Source organism: Centropristis striata, chromosome 14 (genome assembly GCF_030273125.1).
Source record: "Centropristis striata isolate RG_2023a ecotype Rhode Island chromosome 14, C.striata_1.0, whole genome shotgun sequence".
Taxonomy (NCBI): domain Eukaryota; kingdom Metazoa; phylum Chordata; class Actinopteri; order Perciformes; family Serranidae; genus Centropristis; species Centropristis striata.
In genome coordinates this window covers 27,430,731-27,449,452 of record NC_081530.1, presented here as the reverse complement: position 1 = coordinate 27,449,452, position 18,722 = coordinate 27,430,731, and the positions used below count along the sequence as shown (strand labels likewise).

Below are 18,722 nucleotides of genomic sequence, written 5' to 3'. Positions count from 1 at the left end.
CCCTCCCTCTCCCTCTCCCTCCCTCCCTCCCCCCTCCTTTTCCTCTCCTCTCCTCTGCCGACTGGTGTGCTATTCATGGCGGACCCATTTCACCTTTCAGTGTGTTACGCCCGCTCGCCACAATACATGCTAATGAGGTAGAACAAATGACTTTTTTGCTGTGGGTGCATGCATGTGTGCGGGCCTGCGTGTATGTGTGTGTGTGTGTGTGTGTGTGTGTGAGTGAGTGGGTGGATGGGTTACTGAATTCTTCCAATCTCTGCTGCTTCTGCTACCAAACCGCTCGCTTAACTGCCGTAAGAGTTGTTAATGGTTATGCAGAAACCATTTTTTGCCTCCTCACCTGGAGGCACAAAATAGCTGCAGATTACTGACACATGATCTGATGTCTCTGCGCACAGATGTTTGATTTCTGGAGCACTGGAAACAGTAAACTATCCAATATATGCAATAACCCTTTTTACACAGAGTCTAGGGAACTGTAATTTGAACGCATTTCCCGCTGTGCTTCAAGGATCTATAGCAAATAAACCATATGATCACAATAGGGAGCTAGCCCATTTCATCTCAGCTTGGACAGCTTCTACCAGTCCTATAAATCCTCGCTCACAGCCTCCATCCATTCATCCAGCACTGAGTTACTTGGCCCAGTTCCGATCTGATCTGCTCAGGGATGATAAAGTGGAGAGGTGGCTGTCAGTGGAGACAGAAGAGAGGAGAGAGTGCACATTTCCAGTTCTCTGTAACACAGATGACACCAGATGAATGGAGTGCTTGATTTGTCGCAACAGTACAGTGAAACTGACATCGGCAAGAGAAGTGACGACAGTGAGAAAAAAGCAGGGAAGAAAAGATAGTGTCACGGTGTTGAAAGATGGAGGTGCAAGATATGAGATGGAGGGAGGAGAGGAAAGCGGAATATTTGAGAAGAAAAGATAAAGGCAGTTGAGCACAAAGAAGAAAAATGTGCAGCAATACAGACAGAATGACGTACAGTTTGTCAAAATCAACTCCCTTTCAAGTGTTTCATGAGTCGTAGTTGCTATTCTCTTCCCTCTGCATCACTGGGTGGCGCTAACGATACATCTGTACACCTGCCAACTCTCTCTCCTTCCTCTCTTCCGCTCCCTCTCTCTCTCTCTCTTTCCATAGTGAATCACTGTGACAGCCTGGCTTGACAGTCATAATTAACCGAGTGCACTAGCTAGTGTAGCAACACCCCGCGGAGAGCGGGTAGTCTCAAAGGGAGAAGCTCACCAGGCTCAGAGTGGACGGAGCTCAGAGTTAGAGCTGCACCAGGGTGTGATGGCTGTGAGCGTGTGATGAATTATGTGTGTGGACGTTTAAAGCACACATGCTTTAAATTGTGTGTTTTCATCATATTGTCAACTCAGTAACAAAGATAATGAGCTGTAAGTGTGCTTCACTGTAGCTGTTCTTCAGGGAAAACAAAAAGACTTTTAAAGCCTACGGTACTCATTTGAGTATCACAGTCTTCTCTGAGGACGGGTGTTGCTGCTTGGCTGCTGACAAAGTCAGTGTTGGGCTATAAGGTACCAAATGATCCTAAAAAATACAGCTGTCCATATTTGTTAGTGTCAAATGAAATGGATCATTTAAAATGTTGTTTAAAAAGCCTGATAGATCACTCCCTGCACACCAGTATCTTCATTCAAACAAACAAAAAAAAACAAAAAAATCAATATTGACATCATCTAATCAATATCATTAAAAATAGTGGTCAACCGATACAGGATATTCAATGGCCGACAACTATCTACAGTGCACAACTAAACTAAATTAATGTCAATAGGTATTAAAAAAAAACTAAATTAGCCTTTGTTTAATAAACCCCCTAATAAATAGAGTTTCGGTGCACTTTATAACACTGTTTTTTAGCAGGTAGCAGCATGGCCTTGTGTCTGACTAAGAGAACAAACATTTGTGAACTCACATAAATAGAAAAATACAATGTTAGTGCAGTGGCCTTCCCTGAAGTTGGCTCAGTGAAATATTATAATAAATAAAATATCGGCCTTGTGAGCGCAGGCATCGGCCAACGCTGAATATCTCAAAATGGGATTCATTGATGCAAATAATCGGCAGACAGACTGAACAACTACCACTAATAAAAATGTCTGTTTTTGCTTGATTTGTATGTAAATGTACCTGCTTCTGAGTATGTCAGTATTTCATGTCTCTCCTGCTGCATCCTGGCCCAGAGGAAAACAACTCCTTGGTTCTGCATTTTCTACATGTAAAATATAGATTTTTTTCATTCCAGCTGTGGAACAAATTGTGTTATTAAGTTACTTTAACACCCAAGGCATCCAATTAAACTCCCCAATTCTCCTTATCAAAGCCAAAGCTCTCCAAAAACGAGGGAAACAACTTACATGGATGTAACTGTTTTCACAAAAATAGCCCTAAAAAATCAGTTTCACAGCAGTTATGACAGACTAATGGAAACGGTGCCACAGTTCCTTTAACTTGTACAGCAACAGGAACCAGACCATTCCTGGCTCCCCTCCCGGCCCCGGGGGCCCAGGGCCCAGCCCAAGTCGCCACACAATGGGTCGGCAGAATGAGAGGAACCGCCGGCCATCCAGAGATAGCCCCGCTGGTCAGGAACCAGAAAGGGAACCAGAAGGAATCTGGGAAGGGGGAGGGGGAGCCCAGAGGATGGGAACCCAGGGAGCAAGGGAGAGGAGAAGGGTGGGGATGGTTGGCTGGTCGGGGTCAGGATGTGTGTGAGGGGGACAGTGTGTGTGTGTGTGTGTGTGTGTGTGTGTGTGTGTGTGACAGACAGTGTTGCGCTGCTCAGATAAATGTCTTGTTCCCATGCACGCACTCATTCATAAGTTCTCTCTCTCTCTCTGGAGCCAGGATGTTATTCACTTGTTTTCAGGTAATTAAAGTTGGAACAGCAAGTGAGGGACTGAAAGCGGATGGAGGACAGTTGATGGAGGAGGGAAGAGGGGTAGAAGGGTGGTGGTGGGACAGATGGCCTTGAGCCTGACCCTGCTGTCCTGCCTGCTTCCCTGGGTCCTATCTGGCTTTGTCAGACGCTGCCTGGAGCATCAAACAGTGAGTCAAACCAGAGCAGCGGTGATCTTTGAGTCTGAACTTACTGATGGGAGGCGGCCATCGAGACAAACATTAAAAAAGTGGAAGAAGCGAGATAAGCAAGAGCCAGAAAAAGGTCTAAACGTGGCTTTGGTTCCCCTGACCAGACCCGCTCTCTGCTCAATTTTGGGGGTCTTAAAGGTGAAGCACACATCCACACACTCATGGGCCCCAGTGTTTCCATGACAACTAGTGGGGTAGATATGCTCTCGCAACTGTTAAAGGACACACACACACACACACACACACACACACACACACATACACAAATGTACATTCATATGCACGTAGGTATACAAAAAAGTGATTGCTTTATTGCCAGTAATGATACAGAGACCAATTAGAATTGCACTCAGAAAGCTCCACCAAGGCCAATGGTGCATTCACATGCTCCTCGGGTGGTCCGATTTCGACTTCATTGACTTCATGAGTGTGTTGCAATGTAGAAACATGTTGTATTTTATTGCTCAGAGCATTTAAACAAGCTAGCTGTTTAGGTGCATCTCAACCAATTAGAATATCATGGAAAAGTCCATTTCTAGTAGTTCAAGTCAAATAGCCCCAACCAAGTATTGAGTCATATAGATGGACATACTTTCAGAGGCCAACCGTTCCATATTAAACATACTGTTAAAAATTGGTCTTTTGTAATATTACATTTTTTGGAGACACTGAATTTTAGGTCTTCATTAAATGTAAGTCATAATCATTATAATTAGAAGAAATTAAATAAATTAAGACAAGAAATGTTTCATTCTGTGTGTATTGGATCTATATAATGTGTTATTTCCAATTTTTGAATTGAATTACTGACATAAATCTACTTTTCTTTGATATTCTTATTTATTGAGATGCACCTGTAGGCATGACAATAAAGTGCAAATGGATCAGCCATGAAATACAATCTGGATATTCATTGTTCAGATTATTCCACTTTACATGAATGCCCTATCTCGCAAATAATTTGTGTTTCCACCATGTGGTTTACTCTAAAATCTAATGGTTCCCTCATTGGCCCATGCTACACCCTTTCAGCAACTTTCATAGAAATCTGGTGGGTGTTTTTTCCTTTTATCCTGCTGACAAACAGACAAACCCAACCGAAAACTTAACCTCCTTTGCGGAGGTAAAAATGAGCTGTTAACTCAATGTACAAGACTACAGTATTGAAAATGTACTTGATTATCCTGAACCTCAATAACTTTATGTTCTCCTGTTCTCCCGCCTTGAACCAGACTGTCCATGTGTCTGGCTGGTAAAATAAAACACTGTGTCCTTGCTTCCTCCTCTGGTACAAGTGCACCATTACTGTTGCTCTCAGACACCAGAGAAAGTATCAGAGAAGAGACTGTACGACCTTTCCTGAATCAAAACCACTCAGCAGTATCACAATTAATGGTTTTCTGGGGACTGAGGATGTCAGAGTCAGTATGTGAATGTGTGTGTGACGAGTTTGTACTCCTACATTCATCTGTGCTTACAAACATGTGTGCACGGATTGAGGCATTACTTGTGTTATAATGTAGAGATTTACAATATTGTCACTTCAGATGCTTCCATTTCCATTTCAAATAGTAAATGAAGCATTTTAGGATCTGTGAATCCATGAATTTAATTTCCCCGCACGTTCGTATTTGTGCTCTTGATTTAATTTGCAGAGACTGAATGAAAACACTGGCATGTTTCAAGCAATTCATTTACAATGAACACATGCAGAAGCTGTTTTGTCTTTCTTCACTGAATAAAAAAACTATACTGTAAGCCTCTCTATCTATTTCCATGAAATAAGGCAGCCTCACACTGGCAATCATCCGAAATGCAAGATGTTCTTTTAGCTGCAGGCTGTCACATTTTACAAGCTTCCTTCCACATACCATGAATACAGCATTTTTCCCCAACCTCTTAATCTCCAGTTGCACTATAATTTTCTATTACAGTAGAGCAGCTATATTTAGTGTATACTGTGGCTTGCATGTAGCTGTGGTTAAGACTGGCTGTGTGAACTCCTTGACGTGGACTAGTTAAATATAGGTTGACTGATTTCGTATGTTATTTTTCCCCAAATGCTGAAATCCTTCCAGCGTATAGGCAGTTCAACATTAGCGGCTGTCTAAAACAGAGACAGAGAATCTCAAAAACACATTAGAGGTCTGAGAGCTGAAGCTTGTTTCCGAGCTCAGCAATTTGGGGAACTCATAAATGTTGTTGAACATCTTGAACGGGGTATTTCTCTCTCTTTCTGTCCCTGCCTCCATCTCCCTCCACTGCTTGACTCTGTGGCTTCTGGCATCAGTCTCCAGCGGTTTAGAGTCACTCACAAATGTGTCCCACTTGCTTTTCTCCCTGTTTCCCACTTTCTCTATTTTCAGGGTCTTGTTCTCCAACTGGCACCGGCAAACAGGCTTAAATCAGAGCCACAAACACACAGACCTCACTCACCCAGCTTAATAAGCTGGCTCTTTTTCCAAAACACAAGAATCCAATTTTGGATTGTTCCCACTGGTCTAACTGAGCGCTGGTACCTAAAGCCTGATGGGCTATGCGATCAATACATACAAGTGTTAATCAATAAGCATTATGTCAAATCAATAGCAGTCTGTCTAAAACTAAATAATGTATTTAAAATGACTTGGAAATCTTTACTCACTGTTTCAAACATACATATATTTCTATTTAAAAAAGTTAATAATTCCATTTGTTCTAGCAATGACTTTGCACTTTGCTATCTTATTTTGAAACAATCATCTCTTTCCTCTCTCGTTTCACCTTGCTACACCTCTCACCTTGTCACCACTCACCTCTCTCCCTCCTCGATCTCTACCCCCCTTTTGTAATCACAATCTAATCCTTTGCAATCAATTCCCCGTGAAGATACCACCCGCCCCCAGCATACACACAGTCAACCCAGTGAGCAAACAGAGGTCTCCAAGACACAAAAGCAGCCAGGCTCAATTCTAATCTCAACACACTATTGCCTGTAAATAGATATTTTTTGGTAGCTTTGTGGTTGCATCAGAAAAAACACTTAAATAGTATTCAAAGAGTGCAGGTAGATGTATACGGTAGAGGAGTTCTGTGAAAAAAGACAACAGGTAAATGTGTGTTAGTGAGTTGAACTGAATTATTAAAACCATCTGCATGCATTTAGCTACAAGTGTAATCCCTTTTATATGGTAATAATGAACAAACATAGGATCAGGCTAAACACACGTGTTTGTGTGTGTCCTCCACCCTTGATCAGCTGGTGACTTGGTCTTGTTATTGTCCTATCAGGCAAAAGCCCGGGGCGGTGCACGACTAATGCATTAGTGTCTTTGGCAGTTGGGGGCATCTGTCATGTGCGGGTGCATGTTTTTGTGTGATTGTGTCTTGTAGCCTCGGGCAAAGTGGCAACCCCAAAGGCTTGATATCTAAATATAAAGCCTGCGCATGTTACAACTTAAGAACGGATGCAGTTTCGTCTCCAAAGATTTTCTCCAATATTTTGTTGGGCTATACCAAATTGTTCAAAGCTTCAAAGATTCATTTATAAATTTGATGTAAAGTTGATGTTGTGTGTTATCTGTTTCACTCATCACCGGCAGCAGGTTAGCTAGCTAGCTTGCGTGCTAATTTCACCATGCTTTCAAGCTACATGGCTTACAGAAAATGAGCTGAAATAAATTGCCACTCATCTATGAACAGCAATGTGTGTTCCTATGATGTGAAAACCGTGTATAAAGCATCAAGTTATACTTTTTTTGTGCATATTAAGCAGCTGGCTAGGTAGCTTGCTAAGCCCAAATTGCTTTCATGCTACACTGATTACAAAAAATGAGTCAAACAGCTGGTTGATGCTGGGTCCCTCCGCCTCAGTCCACGCTGATAGGAGACTACTTCACCAGAAGGACAGCAGACAGCAGTACTGGAGACAGATAGCTAGTTAGCTAGCTCGCTAGGACGGCAAAGCCAGTGGTATGGAGTGAAGCGGAAGGAATGAGGAATAAGTGCGAATGAAATACTGAAGGTGTTGACATCATAAAATATGACGACAGACATTCTAAGCTAATACTAAGTTTTAATCTTGTCGTCTGACCTGACTTTTGCTGCCAATAGCTGACCTTAAAAAAGCTTAATGTTTAGGGAAACCTGTCACTTTAATGAACTGGTAAAAAAAATGGCACATGCTGTGTTTTCAAAATGTATTTGACACTGCATTTTAGTCATAACGTTCATTTCACAAGATTGTGAGACTATGTTGTGTTACACTAACAACCCTGATTTAATAGAACATAATTGGCAGTAACAATGAACTCAGCATGCTTTTGTTAAGCAGCTAAATGACAAAAAGTAGGACATAGGCATGTGGCGGAATAGGAGAGTGTGTATGTTGGGTTCGTGTGAAACAAAAAATAGTATTTTTTTTAACTTGTGTGTGTTTGTGTATGTATACAGGGCTGTTATGACACTGCTCACCGATCAAACACACCCCAGAAAAATTGTACACCACCTTACATGGCACACTCAAAGCACACTCCGCATGCCTTGATTTCGGATTGACAACCCTGCCATATGGCGCTGAGCTGCGTCTTTGTCTGAATATTCAACTTCTTACTGTCTGCGAGCATGTGAGAGAGCGATTTGGTGAGTGCACACAGGTGTGTCTGTTTGTAGATGTGTGTGTGTGTGTGCATATGATGTGCAGTTCAGCTCTGTGTGCGAGACGGTTTAATTCGCAAACATAAAGTTGCAGCTGCGCCACAATACGCAATCCCTGCGCAGCTGTGAATTATTATGTGGACAATTTAATATTGCCAAAGAGGAAATAGCAAATTAAGATCTTAGTTTTGCTGTAATGCTAAAGTGTGCGGCAAAATGTTTGTGTGCATTCATTCCCAAATAAACATGTCCTCTTCCTGCAAGTCAAATGATGCGTCTGTGATTCTACACTCTTCACTGCTAAATGGGTAGCAGAGGTGCAGACAGACACCCTAGGGTCCTACTCAAATGCTGAAGGGGAAGGGGCTTCCCCTCACTAAAGCATCCTCAAACTAACAACTAAGCAATAATTTGTTCTCTCACAGGGGAGGCATAAAAACCAGAACCCCAAATTCTTTGCAGTTATGGAAAAAGTGAAGAGAGAACAAAAAAGCCAAAATACTTTATCTCCCCCTCTAACTGAAAGTTATTACATTTTCTGAATGGTATGACTTTCTAATGGTTAGCATATGTGAGTATGTGTGCACAGAGAGAGAGCAGTAGTTGAGGCTAAGTTAATAGCACAAGCAGAGGGGGAACTGGGAACCCTTGGCTTATAAAGGATACTTGTTTCCCTGCTGCACCGAAAACCAGATGTTGATAAAGAGACATAGGGGGAGGAGAGAAAACAGATGGGCAAGAAATTACCGTCACTTGGGCCAAACATCTCGAAACATCTGCAAAAAAATTTCGGACCTTACAAGGGGAGATGGATTTATGCTCTCTCCTGGATTTTTTATTGCTCCGTGAGAGCCCTTCTCCCTCCTCCGCTCGGCGCCTTCTCCCAGTGTTACCAGGACTAAAGATTTTCGCCGCAATCTGGAGCTGTTTAAATCCTGGAGAAAAAAAAAAGTTCTTCCACAAATGGCTTTATCGTGTAGAGAAGACAAACATGTCCGCACACCGCAGGGGCCATAAAACTTCACAGAGTGCCGCAGTTATCTGCCCAAATCTGCACGAGTCCACCATCACGCCGACTAACTTGATATGAAACACTATAAATGTCAAGGTGCATCGCAATACACACACCACTCTTGTGTGTGTGCGTGTGTGGGTGTGGGTGTGTGTGTCTGTGTGAAGACATCCTGCACATGTGGGGCCAAAAACATAATTCATATCATATTTCTAAAAGTGGAGTTTGGTTACCATGGAGACACATCATCTACGCTAGTATGAAACGTGCAGCTGAGGATGACATGTCCATATGGTGAGAGTACGACAGAGGGGAAGAACAGATGCTTTGATGAAAGGGCTGTCAATCGCAAATCCATAAGAGCAGCTGGGGTCATGAATGTATATCAGATGACACTACAGATAGATAGATAGATAGATAGATAGATAGATAGATGGATAGATGGATAGATAGATAGATAGACAGACAGACAGACAGACAGACAGACAGACAGACAGACAACTCTTGAGATCTCTATCTATTCATCAATACACAGCTACAGCCTCACATCTAATCCTCACATCTCCCCCTTTCTTTACTTAACCACAATTTTCAGCCTCGAAAAACCAGGACTTTTTTTATTCCCTTGGAGAAAAAAAAACCCCAGTGAGTGTGATTATTCTCAGCATAATCTTCTTTTTTGGGGGGGTGGAAATGCCATCGAATATCATTTTTGTTGAGATAAAATGGACTGTAATTTTGTTCCCAGCGAAGACTATATCGACTGTGAGCATAGAAACACTTAGCAGGGTGGCCGGCAACAATTCAAGCTATTGAAGGTTGTATGTGGATGTGGAGGAGAGGGGGGGCATGTGGGGAGGGAAATACTGTGGACAGGATGCAGGAGAAGTTAAACAAAATAGGGCTTTTACTTGGCCCCATTTGGGGAAAATGGTCCAGCTCCTTCCATTTCTTTATGTAACCCCCACTGTCTCCTCTGCCACACTCCCTCTCTCTCTTTCTCTTTGAACCAATTTCCAAAATGGCCCTTCCTCGAAATAATTGACACTCTGCGTTTATCATCCGAGGCACCTGCTGTCGGTTTGACAACAAGACAATCGGACGGAGTGCGTGGCCGTCGTCCCATTGTCCCATCTCCCTGTTTGTCTGTGACACTAACTGACAACAGCTGGAAGCCCTCTTGTCCTACAATACCCATCATGCAAGTCAAATTCAACCACAAAAGAAAAAGCGCCTCATTATTTGGCTGCAGTGGTGTGATTTTTAACCAGCAAAGAGAGGAAACAATGATTTAGTTGTGTCTGCTGATGGTAGATAAAAGGCTCGGAGCAACTGGAAGTCCTAAAACAACAGTGGATCTGTCTGCTCTGCAGTTGTCGACTGTATTTTATTATGAATATTAATAAAATCACATCTTAAACGCAGATGTCTATTGGCTGTTTGCACCTACTCACACATAAACCCATATACTAACAAACAGACTTTCACAATATGTGAGCAGACGCATGCGCCCGTCTTCTGACACACACATACACACAGAGTTGAACACACATCCCCATCTCCTCTTCTTCTCTCTCGAGCTGTAATTGACTGAACACGTCAATACTCGGAGGGAAAAAATCAGAAGGTCCACTGTCTGCATCTATTGATCGCTGCTTCTCTCTTTCTCTCTCTCTCTCTCCCTGTCTGCTGATCTTAATTACACTTCTTTTTACCAGGCTAGCCAGGCCTCCACTCTGAGCGGCTGCCCTTTTCATAAAGTGTACCGTCCAAATCCATACATCAAAATTAATGAGAGAGAGCGGAGCTGTAAATCAAATATTGGGGGTATCCAAGCTGATAAGCAGGGATGGTGATCGTAAATTATGTCCTTCTTTTAAAAAACAGCAACAGAAGGGTATAAAGAGAATTATTTTCACATGCAGGTCAACGTTAACAATGTCGAGTTTTTATGGAGGAAGCAACCTCGGTTTAGGTGATTAAAAGCACTAAAGCGTGACGGGGCTGAGGTGAGGTTTCTTCCCGCCCTCTCTCTCTCTCTTTCTCACCCCTTTCTTTCTCTTTCTTTGTCAATTTGTCAGATTTTCTGCCTGCCTGTTTGTTTGTTTTAAGAGCTGTCTGTCTGCGCCCACCCCTCCACCTCTGTCTCTCTCTCTCTCTCACACACACACACACACACACACACACACACACACACACACACATACACACACACACACACACGGGACAGAAACTACTTTTATGGTCAGGTTTTATGGACTGGCAGCAAAGCAAGCCGGTCCATTCTTCAACAATTGTCCTCTCGTGAACTGGGGAGAAAAAAAGGCTCCTAATCGCACAGTTTCACAGCTCATACACGCCATCTATCAAACCTGTCTGTCTGTGTGTCCTCGGCATTTGTGTGAGCGCACCTTCCAACATCCCCAAACCTCTCCTGAATCACAAAACAAAAGCTATTAGAGATGGCAGCGCCGTAATCTCTTTCCACATGTGCCCACACACGTACACACTTTTCCCTTTCATACAAACCTTCACATGCAAATATAAGCACACACACACTTCCACTGCCTACCTTCAATCCGCTTCCACTGTCTAAATTCTAAATGTAAATTGTGTGACAGGTGAATATTGAGGAGGTGAGCGATAATGGGTAACATCTTCACCCAGCCACATTATCGACGCTCCGCATCACTAAGAAGTGCCTATTCAATATTGTTACCTTTGGCAGAGTGCAGGGAGAAACACACTTTTGTGTGTGTGTCCCTTTGTATTCACCGGACACACTGTATAGACACCTGCATGTGCACTTAACGCTCACACACACAGTCACAGAATCCCATCCAGTGGCTTATCTTTTGGAATAAGAAAAGGGGCTTGTCAGGATGGCACATTGTATGCATGTGTGTGTGTTGGTGTGTATGTGTGTGTGTGTGAGGGGAAGGCAATGTGCATTAGGGCGATTACAATATCAGCCGACTCCAGATGGAGGCAGGAAAATAAACAGTGGGAGAGAGAGAGAGAGAGAGAGAGAGAGGAAAGACATCATGAGAAGGAGCCTAAGAGAGAGATTCTGCCTTGCCTGTGTGTGTGTGTGTGTGTGTGTGTGTGTGTGTGTGTGTGTGTGTGTGTGTTTGTGTGTGTGGCAGTCTGCCTGTGTGCGATACAGTTTGAGAAAGTGAAGTTAATTAGCAACTCAATCCCAGTCTATATAGAGAGGACTGAGGCAGCAGTGTGTGTGTGTTTGTGTTGTCCCGTCTATTAGTGCGTTTTATTCCAAGAACCCTGAACTATAATGTAGATAGTTAGCCAGTGAAAAACTACATTTCCCAGCTGTCTGGCCTTAACAACAGTGCGAGTACAGCTGCTTTTAGTTAAGAAAAGGAAGAAGAAGAAGCACAAGAAGTTGGATTTGGTTGTACTAAGGAACTGATCTATTACAAATATGGTTTCCCATTTGCCTCCTAAATGGCTTAACGTGTAAAAACCTATGAAGAATTAACTGCAACCATGAAACTTGATGAATTGTCAAACTCTGCCCTATTGGCCTCTTCTTCACTTGCCCTATAAGTCTCATGTTATCTGGAGTAAAAACACGAATAAGGCCAATAAAATCAGTTTGTAGTGCTCACTGTTTACTTTGACATTAAATAAGCCGCTGTAAAGGCCAACTCACGACTACAATAAAACAAAGACCTCTTGCTTTTGTGAGCCCTGGAGAGCGTGCACACACATGTGCACACACGCAACATATACAACAGACTCGCACACAAATCCATACACACACACACACACACACACATACATGAAAGTCCTTTTATACCGCTGCTGCTCTTTCATGGGTGATGAAATTCAATAAGCAGTGAAGAGAACTGCCCTCTCGCTGATAACCATCAATGGGCCTATCGATCTACAAGGGCATGTGTGTGTGTGTAGGTACACACACACACACACACACACACACACACACACACACACACTGACTTTATAATCTCTAATTCACTCTGGGACTTGGTAAGAGATGGCTTTGAATAATCAGAACAGATCTATACATCTTGAAGGAGTGTGTGGAAGAGTGGTTTTAGTATCCAATTCTATTGCTGACATTTGCCCTCTTGACTTGAAATGCAACCTGTGTCTGTTTTAAACACTCTATCATTTCTATCTTTATACATATCTATGCAATTTCATAAGGAATTACGGCAATGGAAAGAATCACTTGTTTTTTCCTTGCAACAAACCTTCCAGATGTAACTCCAGGACATTGCAGTTACATGAAATTCCTACAAGCCAACTGAAGAACCAAGAGAGCTCAGGTATGCTGAATTATACAACAAAGAACATGCAGCATGTATGCAGCATCTATCTAACCAGCCCATAAATGACATAGCTCACGTTTGCATGGTAGAAAAACAACAACTTGTCAAACAAAAGATGTATCTAGCTGATCATTTTATGTTGCAAGCACGCTGAAATTCACTCAGTTAAAACCACACCAGCATAGTAAAACAATGCAGGTGATGCAATTTTTTCTGGGCATCATCCAACACCGAGCCTCTGCCTTTAATATTTGCATCAGCCTTCCAGCTGATGCAGAAATACACAAGGGTGCTTCTAGATGTAGCCGGCATATTAACTGTGTTGAGTCATCATCACTTATTCACCGTATAGCAAACCTGGAGCGCGTCCAAACGTCTGTGTGTCATACTTAAAAGAAGTGCTTTGTAATTACATCACAGCGCTGGAGCCTCAATATGACTCTGTGCTGAAGGAGAAATCTGTTTTTTCCTCTCTGAAATAATAGAAACTTGTTGTTTGAGGCTGTGATCTGAAAGAATGCACCACTAGAAAGATATGAGATGTGGTTAGCATCAAAAAGCACTGAAGGAAAAATGAAAAAAAAAACAAAGTGATGTGTGTGTGTGCATTCTGTCACTGTGCAGGTGACACTATTTTTCAACCTGCCAACCAGGAGTGTGCAAGTGTTTGTGTGTGCTTGTGTGAAGGCGAGAATAAAATGGCTGCCATCATTTTTGCAAGGCCACGTCTGTGTCTGTGAGCGGCAGTCTGATGCATTTGACCCTATAGCCTAAGAGCTGCGAGGAGGGAGGGAGGGAGGGATGGAGAACAGGTGTGAGGCAGGCTGGTGGCTAGGCAGATGGCCCCTGGAAGTGCTAGCTGATGCTGCAGAGCCTGGACCACAGTGAGTTAGCAGCTAACATTAATACAAGCCTGTTTATACAGCGTGCACGTGGATGCAACACACATGTGCAACCGCATGCACACACACACAGCGATAACCTGCAAACAGCACTTATCATTTACTCTGCCCTCATCACCAGCTTTGTTTACCTTTCATTTACTCCTTCTGTCCCCCTCTCTGTCTGTCTCTTTATCTCTAAAAACACACACACTCCAGGTAATGGTCTTTTCAGTCAAGTCACTACTTTAATGAAGGTCCCAGTGGTTAAAGAATGGGGAAAAAACAACAGATGACACAATAAATGACAGCCAGCGTGACCACTTCGAATAGAATGACCACTGCAATAAATAACGATAACTAATACTGATAATAAAAAGGATAGACACAGACTATATGTGCATCATCACAGCCCAATAAAAAGACTAACGTCTTAAATTCACAGAAGATTTTCTCATTTTAAAATACTCCAAAGTGCAATGCAAAATGCTCATAAACAATTCCCCTTTTTATCTATATATATAACTGGGTAAATACTACATCTGCAGTGGGTTCACAATCACCCTCTTGGATGCCTACAAAGCTTTGCATGGGACCATTCGGCATGCGTAAAAAATGTCCAAAGCCCTGTGGGTTTCCAGGAGATATTTTCCTCTCTCTCTAATCCGAGCCGTGAGAACAGTCGGGCACCGACAGCAGGTTGAGCCCCAGCAGCCTCCCTCCCTAACCCGCATGTCTGCTCTTTTCCCAGTCGAGGGAAAACAGATTCCCACTGGAGTAAAATATAGCCCTTTAATTTCAACCCTACGCTACCCTATTAAAAAAAATTATCTTCGTCTTCTTTTTTTTTTTTTTTTTGCGCTTTTCGGTTATGTGATGATGAAAAAGTCGCAGCGGGTGGAAGATGGAAACTTCACATGGATTTGAGAAGATGCGTTTGACAGTTGTGACAGAGCTGCGGAGGATGTTTTCAAATGCAAACTCTAAAATGCAAAGTCTCGCTAAGAGAGAGAAGTGGCAGAGGAGGAAGGGAGGCTGGGCTGAGGAGGGATGCATCCAAAATATCTTTGCAACAAAACTGCAAATCACCACAATTTCTTGGAAGAGCGATGGGTGTCTTCCAGAAACGAGTAAACATTTGCGTTCAAATTTAGGAATATTCTAATCATTCAGCGAGGAAAGACTAGAAATCAGTTAATTCACCTTGTGCTGCGTTTTTGATTTAAAACCCTGCATGCTCTCAGCACTCCGTGGCACAGTATGATAGTCTATCCCGTGCTGAGGAGTGGCGATACACGCCTCGCTGTAAACCTAACAGAGTCCATATTATTATCAGACGATGTGAAGGCTACTTCACTCCTGGAAAGGGGTCTTGACCGATAAAAAGCGGTTCACAAAACTTGATCCGTGAACTAAAGTTGCCTGTTGCCCGAGAACAACTCTTCATCCCGGGTTCAAGCATGAAATAATACCTGACCATCTGAACCAGTAATTCGTGGAAAGATAATTGTCCTTCTGATGACACAAAAATGAGCCAAATACTGATTGTATAAAGTGCAGTCATCGAGACACAACATTTCTGTTTAGTATAGATTTAAATGGTGTTTCAGTTATGTTCGGTTTTAGCTGATCTTCAACTTCAATCCATCCAAACAAAAATCTATTTTCAATGCTCAGCTTATTTCTCCCATTAGAATGAAATGCGTTTATAACCTCAAAATATACTATTACGCACAGCAGACACGCGTTCTTTGCTCTTGCAATATATTTGTCCTCGCAGTTAATCTCACACACTGAAAATGAAATATAAATAAATAAAAATCATATAATTGCAGGCAATAAAGGCCTACATGGTGTGTTTTTAAATCACCCCACATCATTCTATGTCACCGTAGCGTCTGCTTACTTTATATTAAATAAATGAAACAAAAGCACACATCAGAAATGTCAGATTCTACAGTGGGTCAGCAGCTATTTCATGGGTTTTCTTTCCTAATTTGGTGCACAAATGACTCAGCCAAGGCGTAGTTGGAAAAATAAAATAGCAAAAGAGAGGGCACTTACACTGAAAAGAGGCAGAAATTCCCACCATGCGGTACGTTGATGTGAGAGGGCTAAATAATTTCCAGTCCCTTTGACTCCGCGCAAGGTCCCCTCGATGATCCGCTCGTATCGGGAAGACGAAAGCTACAGAGTCCGGCCAGCTCTCAGGGGCTCTGGCGGTATACTTCCAGCACCTCAGAAATGTGGTTCAAACTCCGACAAAAGAAGAAGAAGGGGCCGCTCACCGCTTTGCAATAAAGTGATCAGTCAGTGGGGAGATTGAGGATGGGAAGCCGGGAGTCTTGTAAAAGCGCAGAGGCAGAGAAGGAGGAGAGATGAGACAGAGATGGAGAGGGAGGATGCAGTTAGTGCGCAGGACACCCGTCTGGTTTTCTATCCGTCTTTCGCACCTTTCCTTCAAAATCCTTTATACGTCGAGTCGGTCTGGCTTTTAGAAATCGGATTTGGGCTATGAGAAAAAAAAAATCATGCACACACACCCTTGGTCACGGGGCTCCTTGTTTTCTGCTTCTCCGTTGGCGTGGGTAAGAGGAGTAGCAGCACTCTGCCTCCAGTCGGCGGTGCGCAGCAGAGCCAGGTGGCGGTGGGCGGGACCGGAGCGCTGCTGAGGAGGAGGAGGCGGCGACTGGGCAGCAGCCAGCATCTGTGTGTCCTAAAACAGGTTGGAAAAAGCGGGGTCAGGTCAAGTCGAAGTGTTTTCTACTGTACCAGCAGCTCCCGAAGCTTCTTCACGTCAAGGACTCGGAGGGTGATCACCCGCAAGGTTTTCCACCCAAGGACACAGGAAATGTGTGTCATATAGTCCAGATCTAAAGGATAGGTACACCTTTTTTAAAAGTCTGTCATAGAACAAATCTTACATGCACATAAGTATATTCAAAGCATTACTGGTGGCTGTGTTTGTTTCCTTTGTCCATTCTGGCTGTGACAAAATCCATTTCTAATGCAATTACAATGGACAATCAGCATTTCTCATTCTGTCCAAAATGCAATTGAAAAAAAGGATAAATACGGGAAAAAACAACAACAACCAAACACTTCACTGAAAAACAAACAAACATAAATGCTACAAAATAATCAACACCACAACGATATGGAGAAATCTGCCTCAATCACCTCATTGGCATTGTGTTCTTCACATTGTTACCAGTGGTTTGAGGATGAACAGACGCCATGTTGTTGCATCTTCTAAAACGGTTTAATGGCTCCCAACTGGACAGTTGGACAGATCTCCTAATTTGCATAACAGTCATGGATGGAAATGTGCATTCATTTGGAGGGTCCTTTGCTAATTTTCTGGAATTTTTGTTGAAATGTGCTTCAAATTAGGGATCCAAACTTGGCTCCTGGCTGAAGGGAATTTCGTACAAAACAGTGTGCAACTTTGGAAATTAGATACTTGATTTGTATAACTCATAACGCACTAATAAATATATTTTTGCACAGAATTCAAATTCTCTTTGAGAAGGTTTATTATTTGAATCTCATTCCTGAGCACACAATAGGACATTCTAGCAAAGAAATGTAATATCTGTAATATCTGTCCCCCATCACTTGCCCTGACATCCAATCCAGTATGGACACGAACAACAAACACAGTGGCCAATAACTCTTTCAGTGCACATGTGGGCATTGTTTTAAGTCATATGTGAAGACATTTGAACCCATCCTTTAATCTCTTTCTTGAGGTGGGGGTTATTAGTTATTAGATCAAAATATCTACCCATCCAGAGAACCCCTCGCACAGACAGCAGTGGAGTGTCATGGACAAGAACCAGCCAGCTGAATTCTGGAGGAGCCGGTTGGCTGTACTGTATGTGCAAAAGAAAAGTAGGATTGCATGATACATGTCTGCACACTCTCTCCCTCTCTCTCTCTCACACACACACACACACACACACACACACACACACACTGTATCTCTATCTTTCCCTCAGCTGAAAAAGGCACAGGCAGGCTGGCCTGCAGTAACCTAAGGCAAACACTTTCCCCGGACCATCTGGAAGTCATCTCGCCCGCAGAGCCAGTGAAAGCACAGAGCAGAAGCTACGTTTACAACTCGGTGATAACAACCGGTCCACTTGAACTGCATGGGTGAACAAGTCATGCACCACGGCCCGTTCATAACATCTCATAAATTAAAAGATTCTGTTGTTTTCTACCCTGCAATGCTTATATACAAAGGTATTTAGGTTACGACAAATGTGGTGTTCGCAACAAAGGCTAAACATCACTTAATTGCTCGTCCTTTATGAATATTCAGTTTAGTCTGATGTCAGATGCTGCCAGTCTGGTCTCTACTTTCCAGACAATTCAAAGGTTATATTTGAAAAATAACTAATTCTGTGTGTTTTTACTCACAAAATAATCTTTTACTGTAATATTCTCCATCCAGCTTATGGAGCATGATCACAACAAAAGTAACATCTTCTACTTTTGTCTGCCACGTATCGTATGTAAAACATTCAATGGTTGTTAGCGCAGCATCAACATGGAGCTCATTGTTCCCTCAACGCGATCTCTGTGGGGAAAAGATGATGCCATTAATGGCAATTGTTTGCAACAGTGCCATTGTGCATTTTTCTTTTTCACTTTGTCTCTCTCTCTCTCTCTCTCTCTCTCTCTCTCTCATCTCTCTTGTCTCACTGCTTCAGCATTGTGTTCTCAAAGGGAATATGGAGAGAT

The 18,722-nt window shown here is 42.7% G+C and overlaps 1 protein-coding gene across 1 annotated transcript in view; it reads right to left on the bottom strand.

Annotated features, from left to right (window-relative positions):
• runx1t1 (RUNX1 partner transcriptional co-repressor 1) overlaps positions 1 to 16,509 on the bottom strand; it is a 68,291-nt gene extending 51,782 nt beyond the window's left edge. Inside the window, exon 1 of the mRNA XM_059349721.1 lies at positions 16,038 to 16,509. Within this exon, the coding sequence (XP_059205704.1) occupies positions 16,038 to 16,065 (28 nt within the window). The 5' untranslated portion in view covers positions 16,066 to 16,509. The remainder of the gene's footprint in view (positions 1 to 16,037) is intronic.
• Positions 16,510 to 18,722: the final 2,213 nt, after the last annotated feature.